General features: G+C 40.8%; 1 protein-coding gene across 2 annotated transcripts in view; it reads right to left on the bottom strand.

The window, feature by feature from the left end:
- Positions 1 to 19,286, bottom strand: part of cxxc4 (CXXC finger 4) — a 29,014-nt gene extending 9,728 nt beyond the window's left edge. The window contains exons 1-2 of one of the 2 annotated variants that reach the window (XM_005940022.3): positions 18,821 to 19,286; positions 15,910 to 16,848 (exon numbers count right to left, since the gene is read on the bottom strand). In XM_005940022.3, the coding sequence (XP_005940084.1) occupies positions 15,910 to 16,734 (825 nt within the window). In that variant the 5' untranslated portion in view covers positions 16,735 to 16,848; positions 18,821 to 19,286. Of the gene's footprint in view, positions 1 to 15,909; positions 16,849 to 18,497; positions 18,769 to 18,820 lie in introns of those variants that run through there. The other variant, XM_042227719.1, reaches the window with a different exon arrangement.
- Positions 19,287 to 22,550: the final 3,264 nt, after the last annotated feature.

Raw genomic sequence — 22,550 nt, 5'->3', positions numbered from 1 at the left:
TGAAAGCTCCCCAGTCAGCGATGTCACGGCAGATGTTTTCAATCAGCTGCCAACGGCAAAACACCTGCTGAGCCAGTGACGTCGCTGACGGAGGCTCGACTGGAAGCGCAGGATGCTTCAAACGATGCAAACCAGAGATGGTAGCGAAGCAAAGAAACTCTGATTTCGCCCTTTAAATCTTGAGATGTTAGTCAACTTTGGATACAGAAACAGAACTCAAGCACTTCCTTCATTCTCACAAGATATGTGAGAATGAAGGAAGCAATGTGAAGTGCACAGTGGAGAATTTACATTTTTTTCCCGTGCCTTCTTTTGAAACGGGTAGTTAGAAACAGCTGTGAAATATGGTAAGAGAGATACAACTTGAGTTTTCTTTAAGTGGGTGTTCAGCCTTAAGTTTAATGGAATCACATGCCTTCAATAATTAATAAATATCTTTGGATGTACTAGTATCCATAGCTGATATAAACATAGAGGATCTAAGGTTTTGATACACTATTTGATAGTGTATGAAAATCAAATAACTACCTTGACTTTTAAAGGATAAGACAGCTGTAAATGACAATTTATGTCTTTTTTGCTAATAGTTCTACTTTTTTTTAAAATTAGTATAACAAGGACATGTTTAAATTTACCTTATATGTTTGTAAATGTTCATATACAGTATTTATTGTGTTTTAAAAACACAATCGCAAATGTTCAACTCATTTCACCTGTTTTTCCCTTTAAAATGTCCTCCTGCCAATCAATGGCAAAACAACAGATGGGAAGTGTTGAATTTCAATATTTACCAAAACGTCAATCTCTCCCTAGCCTTAAGAGAGTGGCTGGATGTGCTTCTGCTGCTCTGCTCACAAGCTTCTCATGCTACACCTTGTGAGTAGACATATCTCTAAAATCACACGAGACGCAGTACGAAAACTTCAGTGTCAAAAACTGCGGATTGGTGGCATTTTTAAATATTCAAATAGTGGTTGTGCTATTTAAAAAAACTGAACTGTTTAAAAACGAATTTATAATGCTCAAAAAATGTAAAGGATCACACAAACAAATTTGAACTTTGATTTTTTTGTGTGGTTTTGAACCCAGCCCTCAAATGTTTGACGATTCTTGTTTCCAGTGACTGCTTTTCCGTCATTTTGTCCTCATATATCGACAAATATTTTCAATATTTGTCACAATCCAATGTTTGATTTAAGTTTTTTTCATTATTTTTAGCAGTATATAGCTATCTGTTAGTGTTCACGCTCAATGACCACTTCATTAGGTACACCTGTTCAGCTGCTCATTAACACAAATATATAGTTAGCCAATCACATGGCAGCAACTCAGTGCATTTAGCCATGTTGACATGGTCAAGATGAATTTCTGAAGGTCAAACTGAGCAACAAGATGAAGAAATGTGGTACGGCTGTTTGGGCCAGATGGGTTGGTGTGAATATTTCAGAATCTGCTGATCTTCAGGGATTTTTCCATACAACCATTTCAAAGGGTTACAGAAAATGGGCCAATCAAGAGAAAATATCCAGTGAACGGCAGTTCTCAGACTGAAAATACCTTGTTGATGCCAGAACACAGAGGTGAATGGGCAGACTGCTTCAAGCTGAAGCCACTGGTAACTCAAATAACTATTTGTTACAACTGAGGTATGCAGAAGAGCATTTATGAACGCACAACCCATCAAAACTTTAAAAAAAAGAGCACACCTGGGGTCACTCCTGTGCAAAAATATGGATGATAGGGTCTGAATCTGCACCCCTTAAGACCAGAGTGTACCCATCTTCTAATGGCTGTTTTCAACGCGCTGTGTCAAGAAGCTCAAATGATCACAAACTAGTTTCTTGAATATGACAATAAGTTCACTTTACTCAAATGACCTCCACAGTCACCTCTGTTGGATCTCAATCCAACAGAGCACCTTTGTGATTTGGTGGAACAGCAGATTTGGATCATGGATGTACAGCCAACAAATCTGCAGCAACTGCGATGCAATTATTTCTTGTTGAATCCATGCTACGAGGAATTAAGGTATTTCTGGTAGTAATGCACTTAGAAGTTATTTGATGACGACTATTAAACAATAAAAAGAGTTCAGACCATTAAAACATGCAAAGTGTGTTGAAATTAGATGCTGATACGGTCATGAAAGTGTTGCATGGCATCAACAAAGCAATGAATCAAAATGGGGCCCAGTGCTGATGTAACCAGGTAAAGCTAGCATGCCACAACCAGGCATAATCATTTGAGAGCAGCGTGCTTGGTGGTGTTGGGCGTGAGCTTTGAAGAACAGTGAAAAATTTACATCACTGTCAAGAACTTTATTTGATGACTTGATGCTCAAACACATATCCTGATCCCATTTCTGCACGATATCAAGATTTCATACTTGATGATAAATTTGGTGAAAAAATTGGTGAATCAGTTTTGTGTAAATGCACAGTAGCCCAGTAGTTAGCAATGTTCTTCACATAAAGAAGAGTTTGGATTTGATAGTAAAAAAGATGGATGTAGATGTCGTGATGTCACACACTTTTTTGTGAAGTTCTGGTTTGAAGCCTTGAGAAAAGTATTTTCACCATCACCATCTTGGCTTTTTGTGTACTGACTTGTCAATCGCAAGTTCGTAGACAGTGAACATATGCTAGATATGTCTAACCCTAACACTTTCCCGAGGGAAATTGGGCAGCATTAACCCAATTTCCCTCCTGATGAATAAAGTATTATCACTCAATCAATTAATCATGATCTTTCTGAGACTTATAACCAAAATTTACCAAATAAACTTAATGTTTTATATAGTTTGACCTGAAATAAGTGAGCCCATAACAGGAAAGCATTTACAGAGGTCATGTCAGAAAAAACAATTTCCAACAAACTTGTATAAACTGGAAGCCTTTGCAACCACAGCTATCGCCATCTGATGGCCTTTAAAATGAATGCAGATTTAAGGAACCTCTGCTTTGGTCTCACTTTTCAAACCAAGAGGCAATGTTTATCTTTTATGCTGGTTTGAATCTTCTTACAGTCCAAAGACAGGCAGGCCACATTAACTGGTGATTCTAAATTGGTGTAGATGTGATGAGAGAATAGTTGTCTTTGTGGTAGCTCTGCTGGTGACCTGCCCAGTGTGTAACACACATCTTACCTAATTTCAGCTGGGATGGGCCCCATCCCTACAGGCATATCAAGAAGGATAGGATAAAACAGCATGGTAAGGAGTGAAGAATATAGATGGATGGAGACAGAGCAGCTTCAGCACCAGATTCTTTCAACCTCGATGTCTGAAGGAACAACACAGGAGGCGCTGCTCTCAGACTCTTTACTTAATCTGATTAGATCAGGCCGACACGTAGTGAACTGGACTAAACACACCACACTGTACGACATATATTTGCACACCTACCAGCACCTTATACCTGTTAATATTTCAGAAACACTGGTGTTAATACTTGTGTCTTTTTATGTTTATGCATTTATCTCTTCGTTTTATACAGTTGCTTTGTTGTCTGTTGTGTATATGTGGCTATGACAACCTAATTTCCCTCTGGGATTAATAAAGTTTCTCTGATCAGATCTGTTACTTTAAATGATGGCTAGATATATCCATACTTTTTCATTTCAATTCTTCAATAAGTGCTAGCTTGTGCTAGTTCAGTATTTTCTTCATTCAGACGTCAGCATCGTAGAATATGCAGAATAAGGAAGACGGGCAAAAACTCAGCCTTCAAGCCAAAAATTTAGGTTTGGTATTCTGACGTTGTCCAGTAGCACCTGTTCCATTGCTAAAACGTCTCACGCTACATCACAGAATACATCACACACAATGGACTCATGCTGTGTGAGAGATATCTAGGGCAAAACGGGAGCAACTTTATGCTGCTGAAACATTTCTCAGATGCTGTGCCTCTTCCCTTCATCATGCATTGAAAATCCATGCCCACACAGACGGAGGCTAAGCCAGCCCTCTGAGAAAAACTCTGCGCAAAAAACGAGGGCTCACCTTAAGGTCAGAGGCTGCATCCGTAGCCAGGATCAACTTCCCGCAGCTATGTATGCTAGCTTCCATTTCAATTAGCTTTACCTTAGCACCCTTGCCCAAGTAAGCCAATTTCATACAGGGCTCCAACAAAGCTAACTCCTGTCTGTGAGCATACCCCTATATATGAGACAGTGAACAGGCTTTCAGGTGCTGCTGAGATTTCAGGAAAACAAAACAAAGAGATGCAGCGGAGAGGTCAATTGAGCTCCAAGACAGGAAATCAGGGCAGTGTGAGAAGCGAGAAGGGCAGGCGCTGAAGGATGGGAGCGGGGGAGGAGGAGAAGATGAACAGGACACGCGTTTTGAGTGTGCGGATACCTGAGGGATCTGGTATGGAAATCCCCAATTTCTCAGCCAAGTTGCAGCCCTTTGAACAGCGAAAGACGTCAGCTAGCACGACGAGAAGCCATGTGGGTGTAACGAAGCGAGGGCTAAGCGAGGCAACATGCTGCCAGTTCTCTGAAATGTTAAATTGAAATGCAAAGTAGGAGCAGGCCTTCTTGTTTTGAGCAGATTTCACAGCATCTGTGTGGGAGCCCTTAAACTTAGAAGGTCCATACGCAGAGCTCTGCATATTTACAGCAAATCAACATAATATTTAGGTTAGGATTAGAAAATACAGACAGCTGAAGATGAATCTTTAATTTTGCTCAGGTAACTGGGAGTCAAATCAATCTGTTCATCAAATTCAGCAAGTAAAAATACATTTCACTTCAGTAAATCTGATTTTTTTTTTATAATCAGTTGTCGTAAGTAAAATGTACTGCTTATACTTGTAATGTGCTGCTCATGCCTTTTTTCGCTTTTTCTTTTTACACATTTTTAAGCAAGATGTTGGCACCGAGCGAACATAACTAGTACAGCGTCAAAAAAGTCAACACATGAAAAGTTACTGTTATTTTAAAATGTGTCCAAAAACCAACAAGAGGTGATCAAAGGATTTGAAGTGAATAGTAAAGAAATCCTTTTTTTCTGGTAAAAGCAAAAGTTCCTTTTGCTTTGTCTGTGGAAAATTTCAGGTTGACATCAGTGTGAACTGATCTGCATTAGAAATATCCAGACGACAACAACAACAACAGCCACAGCCACAAAAATGTGTGTATTAGTTTGAAATTTTTTCAGATTAAAGAACTGTGACAGCAGAGCTTTGGAACGGCTTTGATTCGTGCCTCCTCCAAACAAAAGTGAATGAGGAAAAAAAACAAAACAAGGTAAGATAATTTCAAATGGTGATCATAGCACGCATGAAGGCCTGCTATTACAAAAAAACCAGGGAACAGTGGTAAGAAGCAAACCCAGCGATGTACTTCTTCTCCATTCAGTCACGTTATTGCTTGTGAAAAAGCTAGAAAGCAGAAAACAAGCTTCGGTTTGGCGCGTTCAACCAACCACAGACAAAGGGGTTGCATTTCTGTGGTTGTTCCCTCTACATAACTGTATGCAGGACATTTACATTTGTTTAAAACCTTCCTCCTCATTACAGCTGAAAGAACCAATCCAATCCTTAATGCACAGGTTTGCACAATGCATGCTTGAGATTTGGGAGTTGAGCCATACCCATCACAGGATTCTCTGCGTGGGCTCGCATAATTCCAACTTAAGAAGTCACACGCCACAAAGGTTGGAAACCGCTGCACTGCTGCATTTATATATACTGCTGAAAAAAAAACAGCGAGGCTGCATGTATAAGAAGACTTAATTTGGTTTAATTGAATTTAGCTGAGACACACATACAATAAAAGTTTGATGGTCTCTGCATGTGGAGAAAACCTCCCTTCTGAGGATTAAAGTCATCTAGTTAAGAGTCCAATGACTAATATTCCACCTGAAGCAAACTAAAATGAGGAATTATATAAGGAAGCTTTAGTTAAAACTGGATTTGTGAAAGTTGACAAAGATAAAAACAAGGCAGATATCATTAGTGGGCAGGTAATAAGTCAGGGCTAATCCAAGCACACTCCCACCGGCTTAGTCATCCCAGCTCCGTGCTGATCAGACGGTGCAACTGGTCACAGTTTGTCAAAACGCAGCTTGCACTCTGAGCAGATTGAAATCATTTCTCTACTCAACACCACGCCACAGACAGATCTTTTAAGAAGTGACACAAAACCGTCAACAGCTCAATGGTTTATCAGTCATGGAGGACAAAGGGGCTCAGCGGTAAAAAAAAAATATCCACCTGATGTCATCAGCAAGTGCATCATAAATCCTATCCTTTGCCTGGGGACTAGAAACTGACTTCACACCTCTGTGACACTCTCTAACCCCAGGGTTTCTGACAGGGAAAAAAACTTGAAATATCTTTCTGGGCACGGTGTCAGATGCTCGGCATGAAATATTCATAATCTGAGAGCAGAGCCACAATAGAGGAGGTGGCAGCATGCGCGGATTTGACTTGCAGAAACTGAGATGCTTAAACCACATTGACCGATTTCTCCCATCACAAGTTGTCACTCACAAATTCACTTTCACGTCAGTTTTTCTCGGATGAATGGCACAAGGCCATCTGTCATTTGATGCCTTTTAACTTATACGCATAAACACTTTAGTGCATCTGTCCAGCTGCATTGCTTTTTTTTTTTTTTTAACATCCTGGATCCTTATGCTTTAAGCCATACAGCTATACTTGTATAACCTGGACATTCTCAGGTTTGTGTTTTCGGTAGAGAAATCATAAAAGACAAACTCATGTGAATGTGTCTCAAAACCCCCCACTTACAATTAAACTCAAATACTTCATATTTTTGGATGCGGTTTAAGTTTTGTATACGTCATAAATTTTTGCATAAAAAATTTCTACATCATAAATTTTTTTAATCTAACAGTGTTAATTAAATAACACTGTTATAAATAAAAGGCGCTGCAGAGCATGAAGAGGTAGCAGTAGCTGGATATGTTATGATACCAGAAATTTAGCAGTTGGCGTGAATCTCGTTAGAGTTACGACATTCTTGATACCCAATTTGATACAATTTACTTTATTAGCTACTTTATTAAAAAGTAATTTTAAATTACTAACATGGTGGTGGCAGATTGTTAACATCAGAGTTTGCTGACAGGACACAAACTGAAATATTACGATGACTGCCAAATAACCTACTAATGTCACCAGGGGGAATAATCACAGAAAGTGTAAAAGTTGGACGTATTTACTGCCACACAGTGTTTTTGTGTGTCGCCACTGGAAGCCTTTGAGGTGAATGTTTACACCAAAACGAGTAACTGAGCCCAAAAACTCGGGAAAGCACCAGAAATCTGGTTTGCAACCACAACTATTTCCATCTGGTGGCCTTCATATAGAAATGCGGGTTCAAGGCACTTCCATGTTAGCATTAGCATTTAAATAATGTTAGCCATTGGAAATATTTTAGCCTATAGAACATAGCTAATTTAGCTGTACGGTGGCAAATGCACTGCAACTTAATAAAACACTAGCAACTAGAAAAAATGCTTTAAACACACACAAAGCACAGCAGAAGATAAATAAAACAAAACGTTTTTTTTTTAAAAATGCCACAAAATCTCACATAAAAACAAATTAAATAAATATATAACTCACACAAGCAAAGGGAAGTATTTTATGTGGATACAGTAAGGCGATGGACCATCTACGAAGTTTCAAGCTAACAATAAACGACTAATACCAAATTTGTATATACAATATCGTATGAATCGTGTGATGCGTTGGTTTCTGTCATATTAGTGTCTCCTCAGAAACACTTCTGTTGTGTTTCATGTGCTTTTGCTGCATTAGAATTTTGGTACTAAAAGGTAAATACCATGCAGTTTCAGTTCTGGTCACATCCGTAGTAGTAGTGCTTCCATTTCTGGAAGTATAGGCCAAATGAGATGGGCATTGTAGAAGAGATCCTTTAAGAAATTTCTTATATGATTTGTTTGACATATAAAGACGACTTAATGCCCACTCACATCCTGGGCCATCTGACCTCAGGACATGATAGGTTGGGGTTAGGTTTCACAGTGAGCTCACCCGAAACCATGGCTGATTGTTACCTACACTCATTTTCACACCTTGGCTCGTGTAGAGGATCATTGGGGGTCCATTGTCCCTCTTGGGGGGACACTCCCACAGGCTTAAAGCTGGGACTCTCCACCATTTGACCCTAGAACTGAAGAAGCTTCTCGGATGAAACGTCCTCAAGCAACTAAAATAAGTCCAGATGCTTTTGTTTCCAGGCTCCTTAGACGACATTTAAGTGAATTCATAGCACTTTCCTTCTTGTCTGTTTACACAGAAAGCATCTGTACTCCAGATGAAATAATTCTTTGCAGGATCTTCATTCACTGGCCTACAAACAAAAACCCCTTGATATCAGGATGGCAACCAAAGCCACAGTGGTAATTAATAAAGGCTGCCTCTTAGTGTCTTATGCCTTTGATGCCAGGAAAGTCAAAATGTTTGATCTACCATGTGTTAGCCATGCTGGACAGATGATAGAACCAAGCCATTTACTGGTTTAAAGATGGCAGTTTATTTTGCATGGATCAGGCCATTGAGGAGTCATTTTTCCTACACGGTCGCTTGTCTTTAGTTTTTGTACCAGGGTAACGTGGTCAATAGCTTTAGTATTTAAATTGTCTACTCTATCCTGAGGAAATGAAGGAACGCTGTATTTGGAATGACAGTGCAGCGTATTCAGAGGGATGATGAACGGATCACAGGGAAGAGATGAAATGGTTAAAGGTTTAGGATGTGAACAGAGCTGATTCACTGACATGTTCTATGAAACCCAAACAAAGTGGACAGCCATAGGGCTCATGTCTGTGTTATTGTCACTTTATATTAAAGTATTAAATAACAATTTTATCATAGCTGATGTTTAGCGAATGCCACTAGATACAGGGACACATACAAGGTAAGCTTACAAGCCTGAGTCTCAGTTAGTGAAAACTGTGTAACAGTATATTCAGTTATGAATGAAGTTTGAGATTTATGGAAACTCAATGCTGTTTTCCTCTATAATACATTTTCATACAAATTCTGACACAAAATTCATGAAAGCATCTGGTTTTCTGGAGCTTTGTGCAACTGTGCCAACTACATATAAACTTTAACACCTCTTTGTTACAGAACACTTCTTCTCATACACGACAGTTACATGGCGTGTCTGCGATACTTACTCGTGCATCCTGCACCCACAGCACTGAACAAGTTCCTCATTTATTCTGCAGACTTTCTGTGTCAACAAAAGACAGGTAACGGGTCATGTGATGATGATTAATGCAACTCAAAGAGTGCTTTTATGCTTCAGGCCTACTCTTGTGCATGTTATATCTGACTATGCTGATTGGGTTTGAGCCAAAACACAGTTAACCTGTATCTCAACACTACTTTTTTACACACACAACTTTTACTAGCATATCTGACTGATCAGCACCACACAAAATTGTACACTTAAAATACAGCATGATGCCTCTTTCTGAAAAAGAATGAGATTTTATATGAAGCTGGTTATAAGAAGAAAGTAACCGTGATCAATGCGACATGCTAGACATCTCACACTGAAATCTCCTGAATGAGTCCTTCATCTGATTCAAGCAAAGCTCCACTGGCTTTTTTTTATTGTGGTGGTGCCACATAATTTTACAATGTCACAGGCTACCATCATCACCTATGTCCTTGCCATCATTTTATATACGTCTGTAAAGTCACAGTGGATAACAGCGGATTGAATCAACCTTTCAACTTGTCAGTGCTGCAGCTCTTTCAGCCTCAAAAAAAAAAGAAAAAAAAGTGAAGGGACAGGTTTAGGCTACTCTGCTGCAAGAAGGTCTTTGGTCATAAAAGTCATAAAGACTTTTTTTGCAGAAATATTAGATCTTTATTCCTTCTGCACACATCCTCAATTGTTTAAATTGCTAGCTTTGACTTAGATTTATTTCAAGGTGCTTAATTTGGATTTAAATGACAAAAAGGTCAAAGTCAGTATGAAACCGTGACATTGGCCAGAACTGCCCTACGACTGAAATGTTTAATGAATGAAATAAAATGAAGAGTATAGGCGAGTGATTGAAGTGATTAAATGTGGTGAGGTTTGTTTTTTGTCAGAAGGTAGCCACTAAGTTAGAACTTCTGTTCCAGTCCACAAATGATCATTTTCCTGTGTAGTTCACTCTCCTTATAAGGACAATGTAATAATACAGCTACCTATTACATGTTTGATATAACCACAAAGAAGCTGGTTATAGGTATTGAGGAATAGCTCACTGGAACAGAGGAACAGCATGTCTAATCATTCATTTTATCCACTGAATCAGGGCATTATGCAAAAAAAAAAAAAAGAAAAAGTCAAGAACACGGCATCATAATAACACGTTGTTGCTCTCTGCTCAGTGAAGTCCCCTGATGCAATTACTGAAGACTTTTTCTCTCACACTTTTTGGTACACGCTCTCAGTAATGACGAGATACCTTTTAACTTCTCAGCTAGAGTCATCATCAATAATGTATTCTCATCTGTTTAAAATTTAAAGTGCCACACATTAACGTCCTCCCGCACCTGCTCTTTCACGCTGTCCACCCTCTGCTGAGCCGCTGTTTTACCCCCATCCTCGTCTCCCTCTCTCTCTCTCTTTCTCTCGCTCTCCTCTCACTATAATAAAGACAATGACAACGACTTCTCTTTTACCGCCGAACTAGGGATGTTAAATCAAGCAGGGGCAGAGGAGGCGACAGACCACATAATGTAAGGGCATCGTCCGGACGCCTCCAATTACGCTTTGGCCTTAATTGGTGACAGTGGCAGCGGCGATGAATTCTTTAACAGTCTTGTGCGGTTGTGCCTTTCCGCGCGCAGCGAAGACCTGAGGAGGACAGCTACTCTCTGCAAATGGAAGCTGACAGAAAAGCCACATGGCACAACCAATCTTGGGGAAAAAGGGCATGACAATGACTAAAGGGGCCCGGGCTCTTAAGTAGCTGAGGGTACCTTGCAGGAAAGATGTGTATAATTAAGCGGTCTGCGTTGTGGTTCAGATGGCAAAATCCCATTGTCTTGACAGGAGCTTACTGTTGCCCTTTAGGTGGAGATGCGCAGCAGCGTACGGTCTCATTTTTCCTTCCCTTTTTTTCCTTTCGCACCCCCCCCCTTAGACCTCTGCGACCAAATTAATCTGCAGTTTTAAAGCTTGAATAAATCCAGTAAGTTAGAGATCTGCAGATCTAAAGGCTGCGCGTCCCTCGGGCTTTTTCTTTCTATGCTTTTTTTTTTTTTTTAAATTTCATTCCCTCCTTTCCTTTGCCCATGGAGATTGACTGGAAGCACTCGGTGTTATCTCCAGGGAGGCAAAGGTTGGTGGGAGGGGGGTGAAGGCCACAGATTTGTCCTTATCTATTCTGAGCACACCTAAAACAAATTAGACCTGGCTACCGTTGCTTATTTGGCTCCCGCACTCTCATTAAGGGGCTGAATCCAAGCTATTTTACTCAAGGTCCTGCTTCCTACCATTTCGGGCCTTGTCTTTTATCACAATAGTAAAGGTTTCCAGGCAGCCATGCCACCTTTTCATCTCACCCATTTCATGTAGTCGTATCAACACAGCACAAAGAACAGAAGGAGGGAGGGAGCGAGGGAGCGAGCGAACATCTCTGTACGCTGGGATGCTGTTTTCTTGCACATGACTTGATGCTGCCCTTTGACATTTGTTAATTGAAAGAGGAATCTGTTCAGCGGGACTTGGCTTTGTCCTTTCCTGCTTTTTTTTCTCCAGTGTTATGTTGCTATTAAAATAGCAGCCTCTCAGGATGTTATTTCAAGTAGATTTCTTTGTCATTACTATTTTATTAATGTAAAAAACAAAACCTACAGAAGCACTCTTTAAGTAAAATTGTTCCTGCCGGTATACTTCCTGCTTCACAATAAGCTGAACTTCCATTTGGAATTAAAAGGAAGTTTCTGTTGAATTATATATTTGCAGAAGGCATGGTAGGCATTAAATCACCGATTTACGGTCTTTAATAGTGAGAGTCATCGGGAAAAAAAACATACATTATAAATGCAGCGTCAACAATTATGTAAAATTCAACAGCTGAATTTGTAGCATAGCTAGAATATCTCACAGGAACTGGTCAGGATGGTCAGGATTCAGCCTGGATTGCTTCACCGTCTAGTGCCATGCTATGTATAATAAAATCTATGACAACTGAACTGATAAATTATAAAGTGTAAGGACAGAGTCCAAAGATTTCTCAGAAAAATAAATGTTTTAAAGCTTTTCTGAGACACATTCAGTTCACACGCAGAATTGTTTATGAACATCCACATGATCTTGAACAGAAGCACCAACGATTCCCAATAAACTGAATATATTTAGATCTTTGAAGCACTTGTTGTACGCCACCTTAGAGATAATATTTCTCAAACATGGGCTCAGTGCTCTGACATAAACCCGAAGGGTTAAAATAAATGGAAAGCAAACAGAAAACACCAAAATATACACAACATATGTGTAAACATAATATTCTAGTAGTAAGTAATATAAGATGTGATTTTGGCCTTTATTTGACACCCGGGCCTCTGCAGCACCTTTGGTTTGGGTTGACAGTCTAAGCAGGTGAGTCATAGCAGCATCCTGGTAACATAATGGTAATTTTGAGAACTATTAGCAGAAAGATGAGGCTATGTTCACCACAAGGCCAAACGCTGTATTTGGGGGGGTGGGGAGTAAGCATAACTACAAAGAGTGAAATTGATACATACGTATACATTTTTACGTACTTTAACTGTTTTGTTCGGTGCAGCACAGTTTGTACTGTATCTTCACTGGCAAACATTAAGAAATTTAAAATAAGACTATGCAGAAATAAGAGCTGGAGTGAGGCAGACAGGTGAGGTAAACAGAGGTGAAGATGCAGCTTACCCTCATACAAGTATAGCATTTGAAAGTTAATGAAGGACCTCTGAGCCATCTGAGCTAAAGCTATGCAAAGGTAACTGCTCAGGAAATGTTAGGTTAGATGAGATTCCTCTGCCAGACTAATCCATCCTGGAGCCTGAGAGCAGCACAGAGACGGAGCAGACAGAGAGCAGAATCTGCTGCAGAACAGCACAGCGGTGACAGAGGGCAATTCTCTAGGGCCTTGCATTAGCGCGCTAAATTAAAGGGGGTATTAGATTAAATTGGCTCTCCGATTTCAGGGGTGTGAGTAAAATTCTGATTTGCATTTCCACCGCTGCTTAAGATATAATTAGTTCAGGGTGATTCCCATGTGGAAAACACTGACAGCCAAATCTAACTGGCTGCCAGTAGCTTATCGTCTCTTCCAAGGCAAAAGGTAGACTTGGCTCATGTTCAGTGTGTGCGTTTGTGACTGCGTAGTTAGATGCTAGATTGTGTGTGTGTGTGTGTGTGTGTGTTTGCGTACATCTTGTGTGTGCGAGAGAAAAAGAGGAAGAAGAAGAAAAGGTGACACGCAGAGTGCAACTACGTGTTACAACATGTGATGCTGCGCATATTGCGTGCACCATTTGACTCCTCACACTTTTTAATAAAATCCCAACGAACCCCGAGCGTCGTCAACAAGGCGAAAAGACACCCACTCAGTGCCAACGTACATAAAACTGCACAACTTCACACCTCTGAGATGCCTTTAAATGCAAGCCCATTTACACTGCAGAAGGCGCACCTGTAATTACAGTTCCAGAGTCAAAAATAACAATTAGCGCTGGAGAAGTCCATACTAGGAATTACTGAACTAAGAGAAAAAGCTTTTAAATCCAAGTTAGGATTTGTTTGGGGGGCTTCACACCCTCGGTAATTCTAACCTTCTTTGCAAATGGATGTTTTCCAAAAAGTGATGCTACCCATGGATTATGAGCTCGGGCCCAGCTTCCTGGACACCTGTTTGGAACACCTGTTAGTACATCATCTATAGAGTCAGCATCCGATGAGCTTCAGACTGACACCTCGGCAATATCCACATCCAGCTCATACTCAATAACCTCCTTAATGGCCCATTTAATTAAACTCTTAAACCTTAATTTTTTTGCCCCTTAATAGCAGAGTCTTGTACACTGTATGACAAGTCATGCGTGCAGTATGATCCCACTACTGTTTTCTAAATCTAAGCTTCAGCATGTTTTAAGAGAAACATCCAAACCTGACACATTTGATTCTGCATGACGCCACCAAACATTTAAAAATATTTAAAATGCAAGCCTCGAAAGTCTCTTTGCTAAACAGTCGCTTTTTATATTTGTAATGTCTGTCCTTTAAAATCATTGTCTTTATCCCCACTGTGACAATATTTCTACTTGCCTGAGAGCAAACCATCTCAGTTCATAGACACCCACTATTGTTATGGATGTATTTATTTATTTATTGAAATCTTGATTTCTCTTCCAAAAAGGTTGAAATCCTCCCACTTCACTGAGAGATTCGTTCACCCTGTTTTCTAAAAGAAAACGGTGAGAAAGGGTGAATGCACAAACATGCACTTCGTACACATGCCATGCAATAAATTTATAACTTCTGAAATAATGCAGAATTTAAACAATAAACTTTGATGGTGTGCCTTCAGAGCTTGCGTGTAACAGCTGATCAGTTTAAGGGATTAAGTTGAGTAAAACAGACATGTAGATTACTGTGTCGTTGACCAAGAAGCAAAGCTTTGGAGGCTCTGGACTGGAGAAATTGATTACAAGGTGCTAATGTTGCCAGGCTGTGACTGAATTGATGGAAAATCTCCACGTGCAAAACAAAAGTGACATTTATGATAAATAATAAAACGTTACATCACAGACTTGGGCATTGGTGGAGTCAACATTGTATTACTGAACACGTGTGTGAACCAAACAAGAATCAGACAAACTGATGTCTTGACTTGACTTCAGATTTAGCAAAGCATACATCCATACATGGTGTTTTTCCTCAAAGATTAGGTAATATTTCAGAATTAACCTTGTTATCCTCCCTGTGTAATCTCCTGATTAGAGAACAAATTATCTGGCACTCGGGCTGCATTTGGTGGAAACTCATCCAGCCGCATGTTAAGTCATAACCTCAGGATAATCAGAACCATATTTGCAACTCAACATTCGTATTCCGCCTTTGCACCTGATAATCAAATGTCAGCTGGTAAATAGATCAATTAAAACAAATCTTTAAAAACAATTCAGCCCTGTGTCCTAATGAAGCCTCTTGCCAGCTCTCAGTTAAGCCGATTCCTAATATGTTTTTCCCTTTCCTAAGTGGACCAGATTATTATTATTTTTTTATGCATCATGCCCCAGACTGATGCATAATTGCCCATAATGGCGTACATATAATGTAAAATGACTTTATCTCCACCCCACTGTGATATGCACAATCAATTCATACAGGATAAGTGTGAAGGGATCAGTCTGGGTGCTTTATTCCCCTCCCCAAATAAAACTTGGGGGATGTTTTGAGAAACGCCATCAGCAGCTCTGCCATCACTCTCGCCATCTCTTGGTGGTCGGAGGCTGAGGCTTTGTGAGATATTGATTCTCCCCATCCAGAGACGGTTTCCATAATTGGTTAAAATGACCGGGTGCAGAGAGAGATGGCTCTCTGCTGAAAACCATTTCCCAGCCCTGCTTGGAGCTGAGCCAAGCTCGGGGTTGTTCGGATGCGTTCCAGCCCCAGCCTGACTGGCAGCAATTAGGGGTGTCTGAGCCAAGCTCAGCTTGCGCTCCGCACAAACACCCCTAATTACTGCCAATTAGGCTAGGCGGGTAGGCAGATTTGAGAAACCGGGGGGATGTTCAGGCATGGGTGGGCATGGAAACAATTTTCAAGGGCTTAGAACGTGACTGGATGAAAAGGTTAATGCTTTGGAGTGCAAGGGGATAATAACAAAAGAAGGGGAAGCAGAGCCCCGGTTCTCACCTCCAGCGATGAGCCTGGCTTCTTTTTCAGCTCCTCACATTTCCTAAATTTGCAGATCTGGTGGCCCGTTTTGCGGTTCCGACAACTGCTGCAGACACCACAGTTGATTAGCCGCCTGCAGGGTGCACAGACCCCACACCTTTTCCTTTTCTTCTTTGCTGGGTTTCCACTGGATGCTGAGGAATTATTCTGTGGGCAGTCTGCCAGATTGGCAATTTGAAACGCACTGTCTGTAACGGCTGCTGAGGCTGCGGGGGAGTGAAGGGCTGTCATGACGATGACCCCGGGAGGTAATGAGATGCCCCCTAAAGCCGGAATAGCGGAAAAAGTTCCAACGCGTTCTGGGAGATTCATTATCTCTGCTTCAGCAGCGCCGCATTTCAGCTTGTTCATGCATTCTCCTGCTAAAGGTCTGCAGTGTTCGGGGGATAAGGTAGAGAGGAAATTATTATTTGCCATTTGCAGCGTCTCTGGCGGCACGCCAGGCTTCCCCGGCCTCTGGGAGTCATTTCTATGCATGCTGGTCCTATTAGGGTTTATTGCCGCTGATTTCCTTCCCCAGAGCATGGCGTTATCACAGTTCCAAGGGGACATACCAATTCTAGCACTGGGAAAAATGGGCGTCGTGATGCGGGCAATCTTAGCAGTCTGTGGAAATGCCCCATTGGTTTTATAAAAGTTTGCAAAAGACCTGTACCTTTCCATTTCTGCATTATAATCCAAAAGCTGACTTAATCCACCATCCTGAAGATTATCCTTTTGTAGCAGAGACACATCTGCATTCTGTCCATTTTCAATGCAAAGTGCATTGTTTATGTTAGACATGGCTGAGGAACGCTAGTCAGTGTTTAGGAGAAGAGATTGAGGTTACAGCGGCCTTCGTCAAAGTGAAGCTGGTTACGAACAACGAGTTACCATCCTGGTTTGTCTCCTCCAGAGCTAAAAAGAAAAAGAAAACAAAACAAATGAGAAGAAAACAACAGTTACACACGAAAGAGACAAATACTTTCATCCTGTTCACTTTCCACTTCTCAATTTCAACTTTTCTCTGAAAAAGAGAGGCTGATATTGTGAAGAATCCTCTGGCACAGTGTTTATACTCTGACAGTATAATCACAAAAAGTCATCAAGTGACAATAACGTGATGGCTGTGACAGACCAACATGTCATTATTATTATTGAGAGAAAATTTTTTGCATGTTTATTTAAAAAAAATTCTCTTGCCAGGGTCTTCTTACATATTTTCAAGAAAACTCAATCTGCTGCTTCACAGAATAAACACAAACATCTGGATATCCAGCAGTGCATTTAATAAAAACGTGAAAATTTAAATATTCTATCCAAAATCATATTATTTTGGGAAAGTTAGAAGAGAGCCTCATGTCATGTGAAGACGTGCACAAAATTCCTGCAGGAGGTTCTTAAAAATAATCTGGCTTGGATGTGAGGATTTACAGAGTTAAACATTTTCAAATCTCTTGATTTTCGCCTGTAGTAACCGTAATTGCAAAGCTGGCCCATCCCTGTAAACAAGACTCTGACCAGCCTGAGCAGCAAGTGGTATTCATTCATGGCCAGCTCTATTACATTTACTCTGTGACAGCGCTCAGTGATAGCCACTGGTGAATTTCCAACCAGATCATGGACCAGACCAACTACAGTGTCAGCTGCCTCAGGACGGGACGCATGCATGTGTGTCCATGTGTGTGTGTGTTTGTGGGGGGTGGGGGTGCTCCATTTCCTCTCTCACTCTCTCTCTCCCCCAGTCTGTCTGGATTTGGTTTCCACAGATAAAAGCCCATTAGACACATCTCCCCTACTTCCATTACCTTTTTCTGGGCTTTCTCTCTTAATTGCCAAAGCTGATCCATTGCTAGAACACTAAAGCATTTCAAATCACTTCCATGGTGCTACCCAGCAGCTGTCTTGAAAAGAATGAATTATAAATATGCACACACAGAACAAGAGGTATCACACTGGGTGGCATTATCAAAGTCCTCAATATACTAAAGTGTATCCACTACTAAACATGCCCAAAGAGTCAAGCATTTGTCCCGTTAACCTGACACCAGATTATCAGGAGAATAAAATCTAAATAGTGTTCCATACGGTTTTATATAGATATATTTTTTTCTCTCTTTCCAGCAATTCTTGAGGTCTTGGTACACTTTACACTTTTAATTTTCACAAAGCAAATGTGAGAAGACGAGTTTTCTCCACCATAGTCTCCAGATCTGGAAGTTCAATGTCAGTGTGGCATCTGAAACAACCGCCAGCCACCCGTAAACAAAACCTCCTTGGCTTAATGATCAGCCCTCCTCAGGGTCATTATTACTTAATCAATTCACCCCTGGAGCGAAATACGCAGCCCAAAGGCAATCAAGTCACGGACATTGATTTTCAGCCTGTAAACAAAGTTTAGAGAGACAGAAATGTTCAATACTCGAAGCTGGAGAGACAGAGAGAGAAAGAGGGGGAGAGGAGAAAGATAACCAGAGAAAGGTGGAGAGTGCGAAAGGGAGACCGAAGAAAGAAAAGTAAATAAATAAATAAATAAACAAAACACGTCCGGTGATCAGCAGCTGTACCTCTGCTGTGCTGCACAATGATGCCATTAATTACACCCAGCCTGGTCTGAGCTAGACATCCAGATCAAAGGTCATGCATAGATAATCCGGAGAGGGAGTGCGGTGTAACAGTGCGAATAAAAGCCCCATAAAAATAATCTGACACTGGCCGGATCACTTGGCAGCCACACGGACACAAATCGGGACAGCAAAACGGGAGGGTAAAACACATGCAACCGGACGCCAAAATAAGGATGGACAAACACTCGGAGCGAGAGGGAAAGCTTGAGAGAGAGAGAGCGAGAGAGAGAGAAGAAGGGAGAGAGGGAGAGAGCATCACCTACCAGGTTCCTGTTGAGAAGAGCTCCCAAGATGCTACCAGCCGGTGACCGTGTAACGGCACATCACTGCGAAGGGATACGCGGGGGGGAAATAATGCAAAGACGCGAGAAGACGCACAGACATAGGCTGCCGGAGGAGAACAGGGAGACTGTGTGTTTGTGTGTATGTGTGTGTGTGTGTGTGCTGAGAACGCTCAAAACAAAAGGATCATTTTTATCGACTTTCTGGACAAGCTAGGGGGGGAAAAAAGGTTGAAAAGTGCATAAATAAGCCAAAAGGTGTCGGACGAAAAAGAGAGAGAAGGGGGAAGCGGAAATCGCAGAGGTGGTTAGGTGTTTCCTCTCTTCTTGATCCGGAGGCTGTATTGTGTGTGTCTGCCTGGTCTCAGTTCAGCCCGTGTCTCCTGTCGCTGTGTGTGGCTGATTGGTGCTGAGGTGAGGAAGCAGGGATGTGGACACCTACTGATCATTGGCTGGAAATTACTATAGAAACACTCGGGAGGTGGGAGGGATGGATGGCTCAGGGCGCCCTACAGGGAGAAAATATCTACGGCAAATTTCTGCGTCTTCAACCCTCGTGGTGTCCTCTTTCACCCCTTTATTTTGACAAAAATATTTTTAATATACTTCTTTAATAATGTCACATTTAGAGGAGGGGGGGGGGGGGGTACGCGTCTTTTAATAAGAGTTGGGGTAACTTGTCAAATTAATTTGAATGGAGCTGAGCTGTGATTAAGATAAAATGCCTCCACCAACCCTCCCCCCGTCCATTGACAGCCATAATTACCAAGACCTCGAGGATTCATCACATTGTAAGTCCTGCCTGCTCACCACCCATGCCTACACACTTCCCGTTGACAACAGGATCTTGCCTGGCACATTTTACACCATGAGTCCCAGTGTGTGGCAGTCCCGTCCGATCAGGTTATGATGGGACCTTCACCTTTTTAATCCCATTCTTGGTTTTAAGGTACTTTGCATTATAGAGAAAAAGCAAATACAATACACAATGTTTGTCTTTACTGTTTCAATAAAACAGAAGGTGAATAAGATATAAACTTATCACCAAAAATTAGGAAATTTGTGTTTGGTTGATTTTTTGTAAGGAAAATGCATTTGTGGGTTACGCTCATGACAAACTTGCCAGATCATCTCTGCCAGTACTAAACAGCTTATTTTGCTTTCGACTTTTGTTTTATTTTATTGGATTGGATGATTGAAGTCTGAAGAAACAGAAGCATATTAGGAATTTAACAATTTATTCATTTAACAAGCAGGAGCCTCAGCAGCATGTGGAAGAACCGTACACAGCCTGGCTCCTCCTCCCCATACTGGTCACCAGCTTGGTCACACACTACTGTTGGATGACATCACATTCACCAGAATTTGTAGCAAAAATTAGCCAGTGTGGGTTTTTTTTGGGTTTTTTTTGGTAAATTGTGCTCGAACTGCACACCCAGGCTGATCCAACAAGAGGTCAGTGGGGTTGAGTTCAGGAATGCAGGCAGTCACCTGTAATCTCCACTCCCTAACTTGAGGTAGTCTCTGGGCTCATCGCTTAACATAATGTTCCTCCACATGTTCAGGTTCCAGCGGACATGTTGCCAACACCAGAGCAAATAGGTCTGATGATAAAGCGCATTCATGGCAGGTTTCCTGGCAAGTATTTCATGGTGCAAGCAACATACTCACCCCTGCTGCTCAACCCGAAAATGCATTTTCGGGTTGAGCATTTAAGGGGAAATAAACAGGTTTACCAACAGTATAATATCAAAGTCAACTTTATTGTCAAAAACAATATGGAGAGATCAAACACAGGAATTTGAAATTGCAGTGCTCCCAAAGACCTCAGTGTTACACTTAAACAAACATAAATAAAAATTTTATATACAATCTTATGAATACATTATTTAGTACCAAGAAGCTTTGTTACAACAAAGAAATAATCTACTGAACACACATTTCCTTAGTTTTTCAGCTAAGTTTATTTTATTCAGGTCCTCAAAATCATTACAATCACAGTGCTACTTATAAGTCATTAGCAAATACTCAGTATAGAATATGGCAATCATAACAATAATCATTTAATTCATAATAGGGCCAAAATCTTACCATTTTTCATGTTCTCTTAAGTTGCACGACATTTCCTGAGTTAATCATCAGAAATTCAGAGACTGATGTGACAGCATCTATTTCTTGTTTTGTTTCACTAAAGATCCCAAACCCCAAATATATTCAATTTACAGTCATTAGAAAAAACAAAACAACAAATGTTGATACTTGAGAAAAAAATGGAAAAACAAACCACCAACTTTCTCGTGTTTTTGTTGATACGATTCATTATCTGAGTTTCTACCAGCTGATTTTCTGTCAATCGGTGAGACGATCAATCATTTCGACTCCGCTGCAAAATGGCATTATGTCGCAGAGGAATACACAGTGCCTGCGTCGCTTCTACTTTTAAAGCACGCTTATGTGTGAGTAAACACAGTGACAGCTGCACTGACACATTTCTAAGCCATAATCTTCCAGGTGAGCTGTGCGGCGCAGGCCTATGGGCTGCTAAAGGCGACGCTTTGATGACTGTGTTTAGAGGTGGCAATAGAGAGGACGAGGAAGAAGCGAAAACTTCTGTGATAAGGGTTGTACAATTTTATGTAAACATCTTTTAAACTTTGTTCAGAAATGATATTTGGATTATAAAAGTCATTTCTTCAAATTCAAACATAATTCTTTAAGAGTATTCCAACATTTTAAAGTACTGATCAGGAAAAAGGTAAAGATTTGTGTTTTACTGTAGTTTAATGGTAAAATGCAGTGAATATGCAACACAAACTATAACGATAAATGCACCTCACCTCAAATTTACGGATGTAGCTCCATGACGTAACAACTGATTTGGGTGTAAGTCTTTCCTTTGTTTTTGTTTTGTACCTGACAAACCTCTCTGTCTACAAGAAACCCTTTGTGCCTAAAAAAGGTCTGACCTGACAAACCTTCACCTTCACCTTTAACCCTTCACCTCTGTGAAGTCATTGCTGGTCAGTCATAATGGGCACAATGATTTGTTTGGAATAACTCAGGATGTGTACCAGAGCTTTCCCGACAGACTTAGAGGAGGAAAACAGCCTCGGCATGACGTGCACAGTTATGAGAGCTGTAATATTAAAATCCTATTGTGACATCATCATTTTAAGGGGGTTGTTATGCCACAAGCTATACAGTCATGCACCGATGAAGTCACTCAGCGCTGGTGGTGTGGGGGAAAGGAGCAATGCTGAAGACCTGAAGGATTAATCTGACATAGAACCATATATACTACCTATGAACTTGGCATCATGTGTGTGAAAAACTGGAGGTAAAAGTGACAGAGGAGGGATGAATCGATCTTACACTGAAATAACAGCTGACAGCAGCAGAGAGACCATTAAAAAAACTGAGAGCTGTAAAATTACTGGCTCCCAGTCAGAGGTTAAGGCAAAATTTGATTGGTTTAACTGAGGAAAGTGCACTCTCAGTCAGCTGATGTGATGAGTTAGGAGAAAGAAGACAGAGAATGTAAATAAGGAGCATAAGCAAGAGATTGTCTTCCTCAGAGCACTGTATTAAACTTAATATGTCCCAGCAGTGAGTAGAAGCAGTGGTGCATGGGCATGTTTAGGAAAATTGGTAGGTGTATCAACAAAAGTGTTAATATGTGTGGTTAAGTGTGCGTGTATATGTGATTAGGAAG

The sequence above is a fragment of the Haplochromis burtoni genome, unplaced genomic scaffold (assembly GCF_018398535.1).
Source record: "Haplochromis burtoni strain Fernald_Lab_line unplaced genomic scaffold, NCSU_Asbu1 Contig_277, whole genome shotgun sequence".
Taxonomy (NCBI): Eukaryota; Metazoa; Chordata; class Actinopteri; order Cichliformes; family Cichlidae; genus Haplochromis; species Haplochromis burtoni.
Note: the sequence above shows the minus strand (reverse complement) of the source record. Positions and strands in the feature narration are given on the sequence as shown.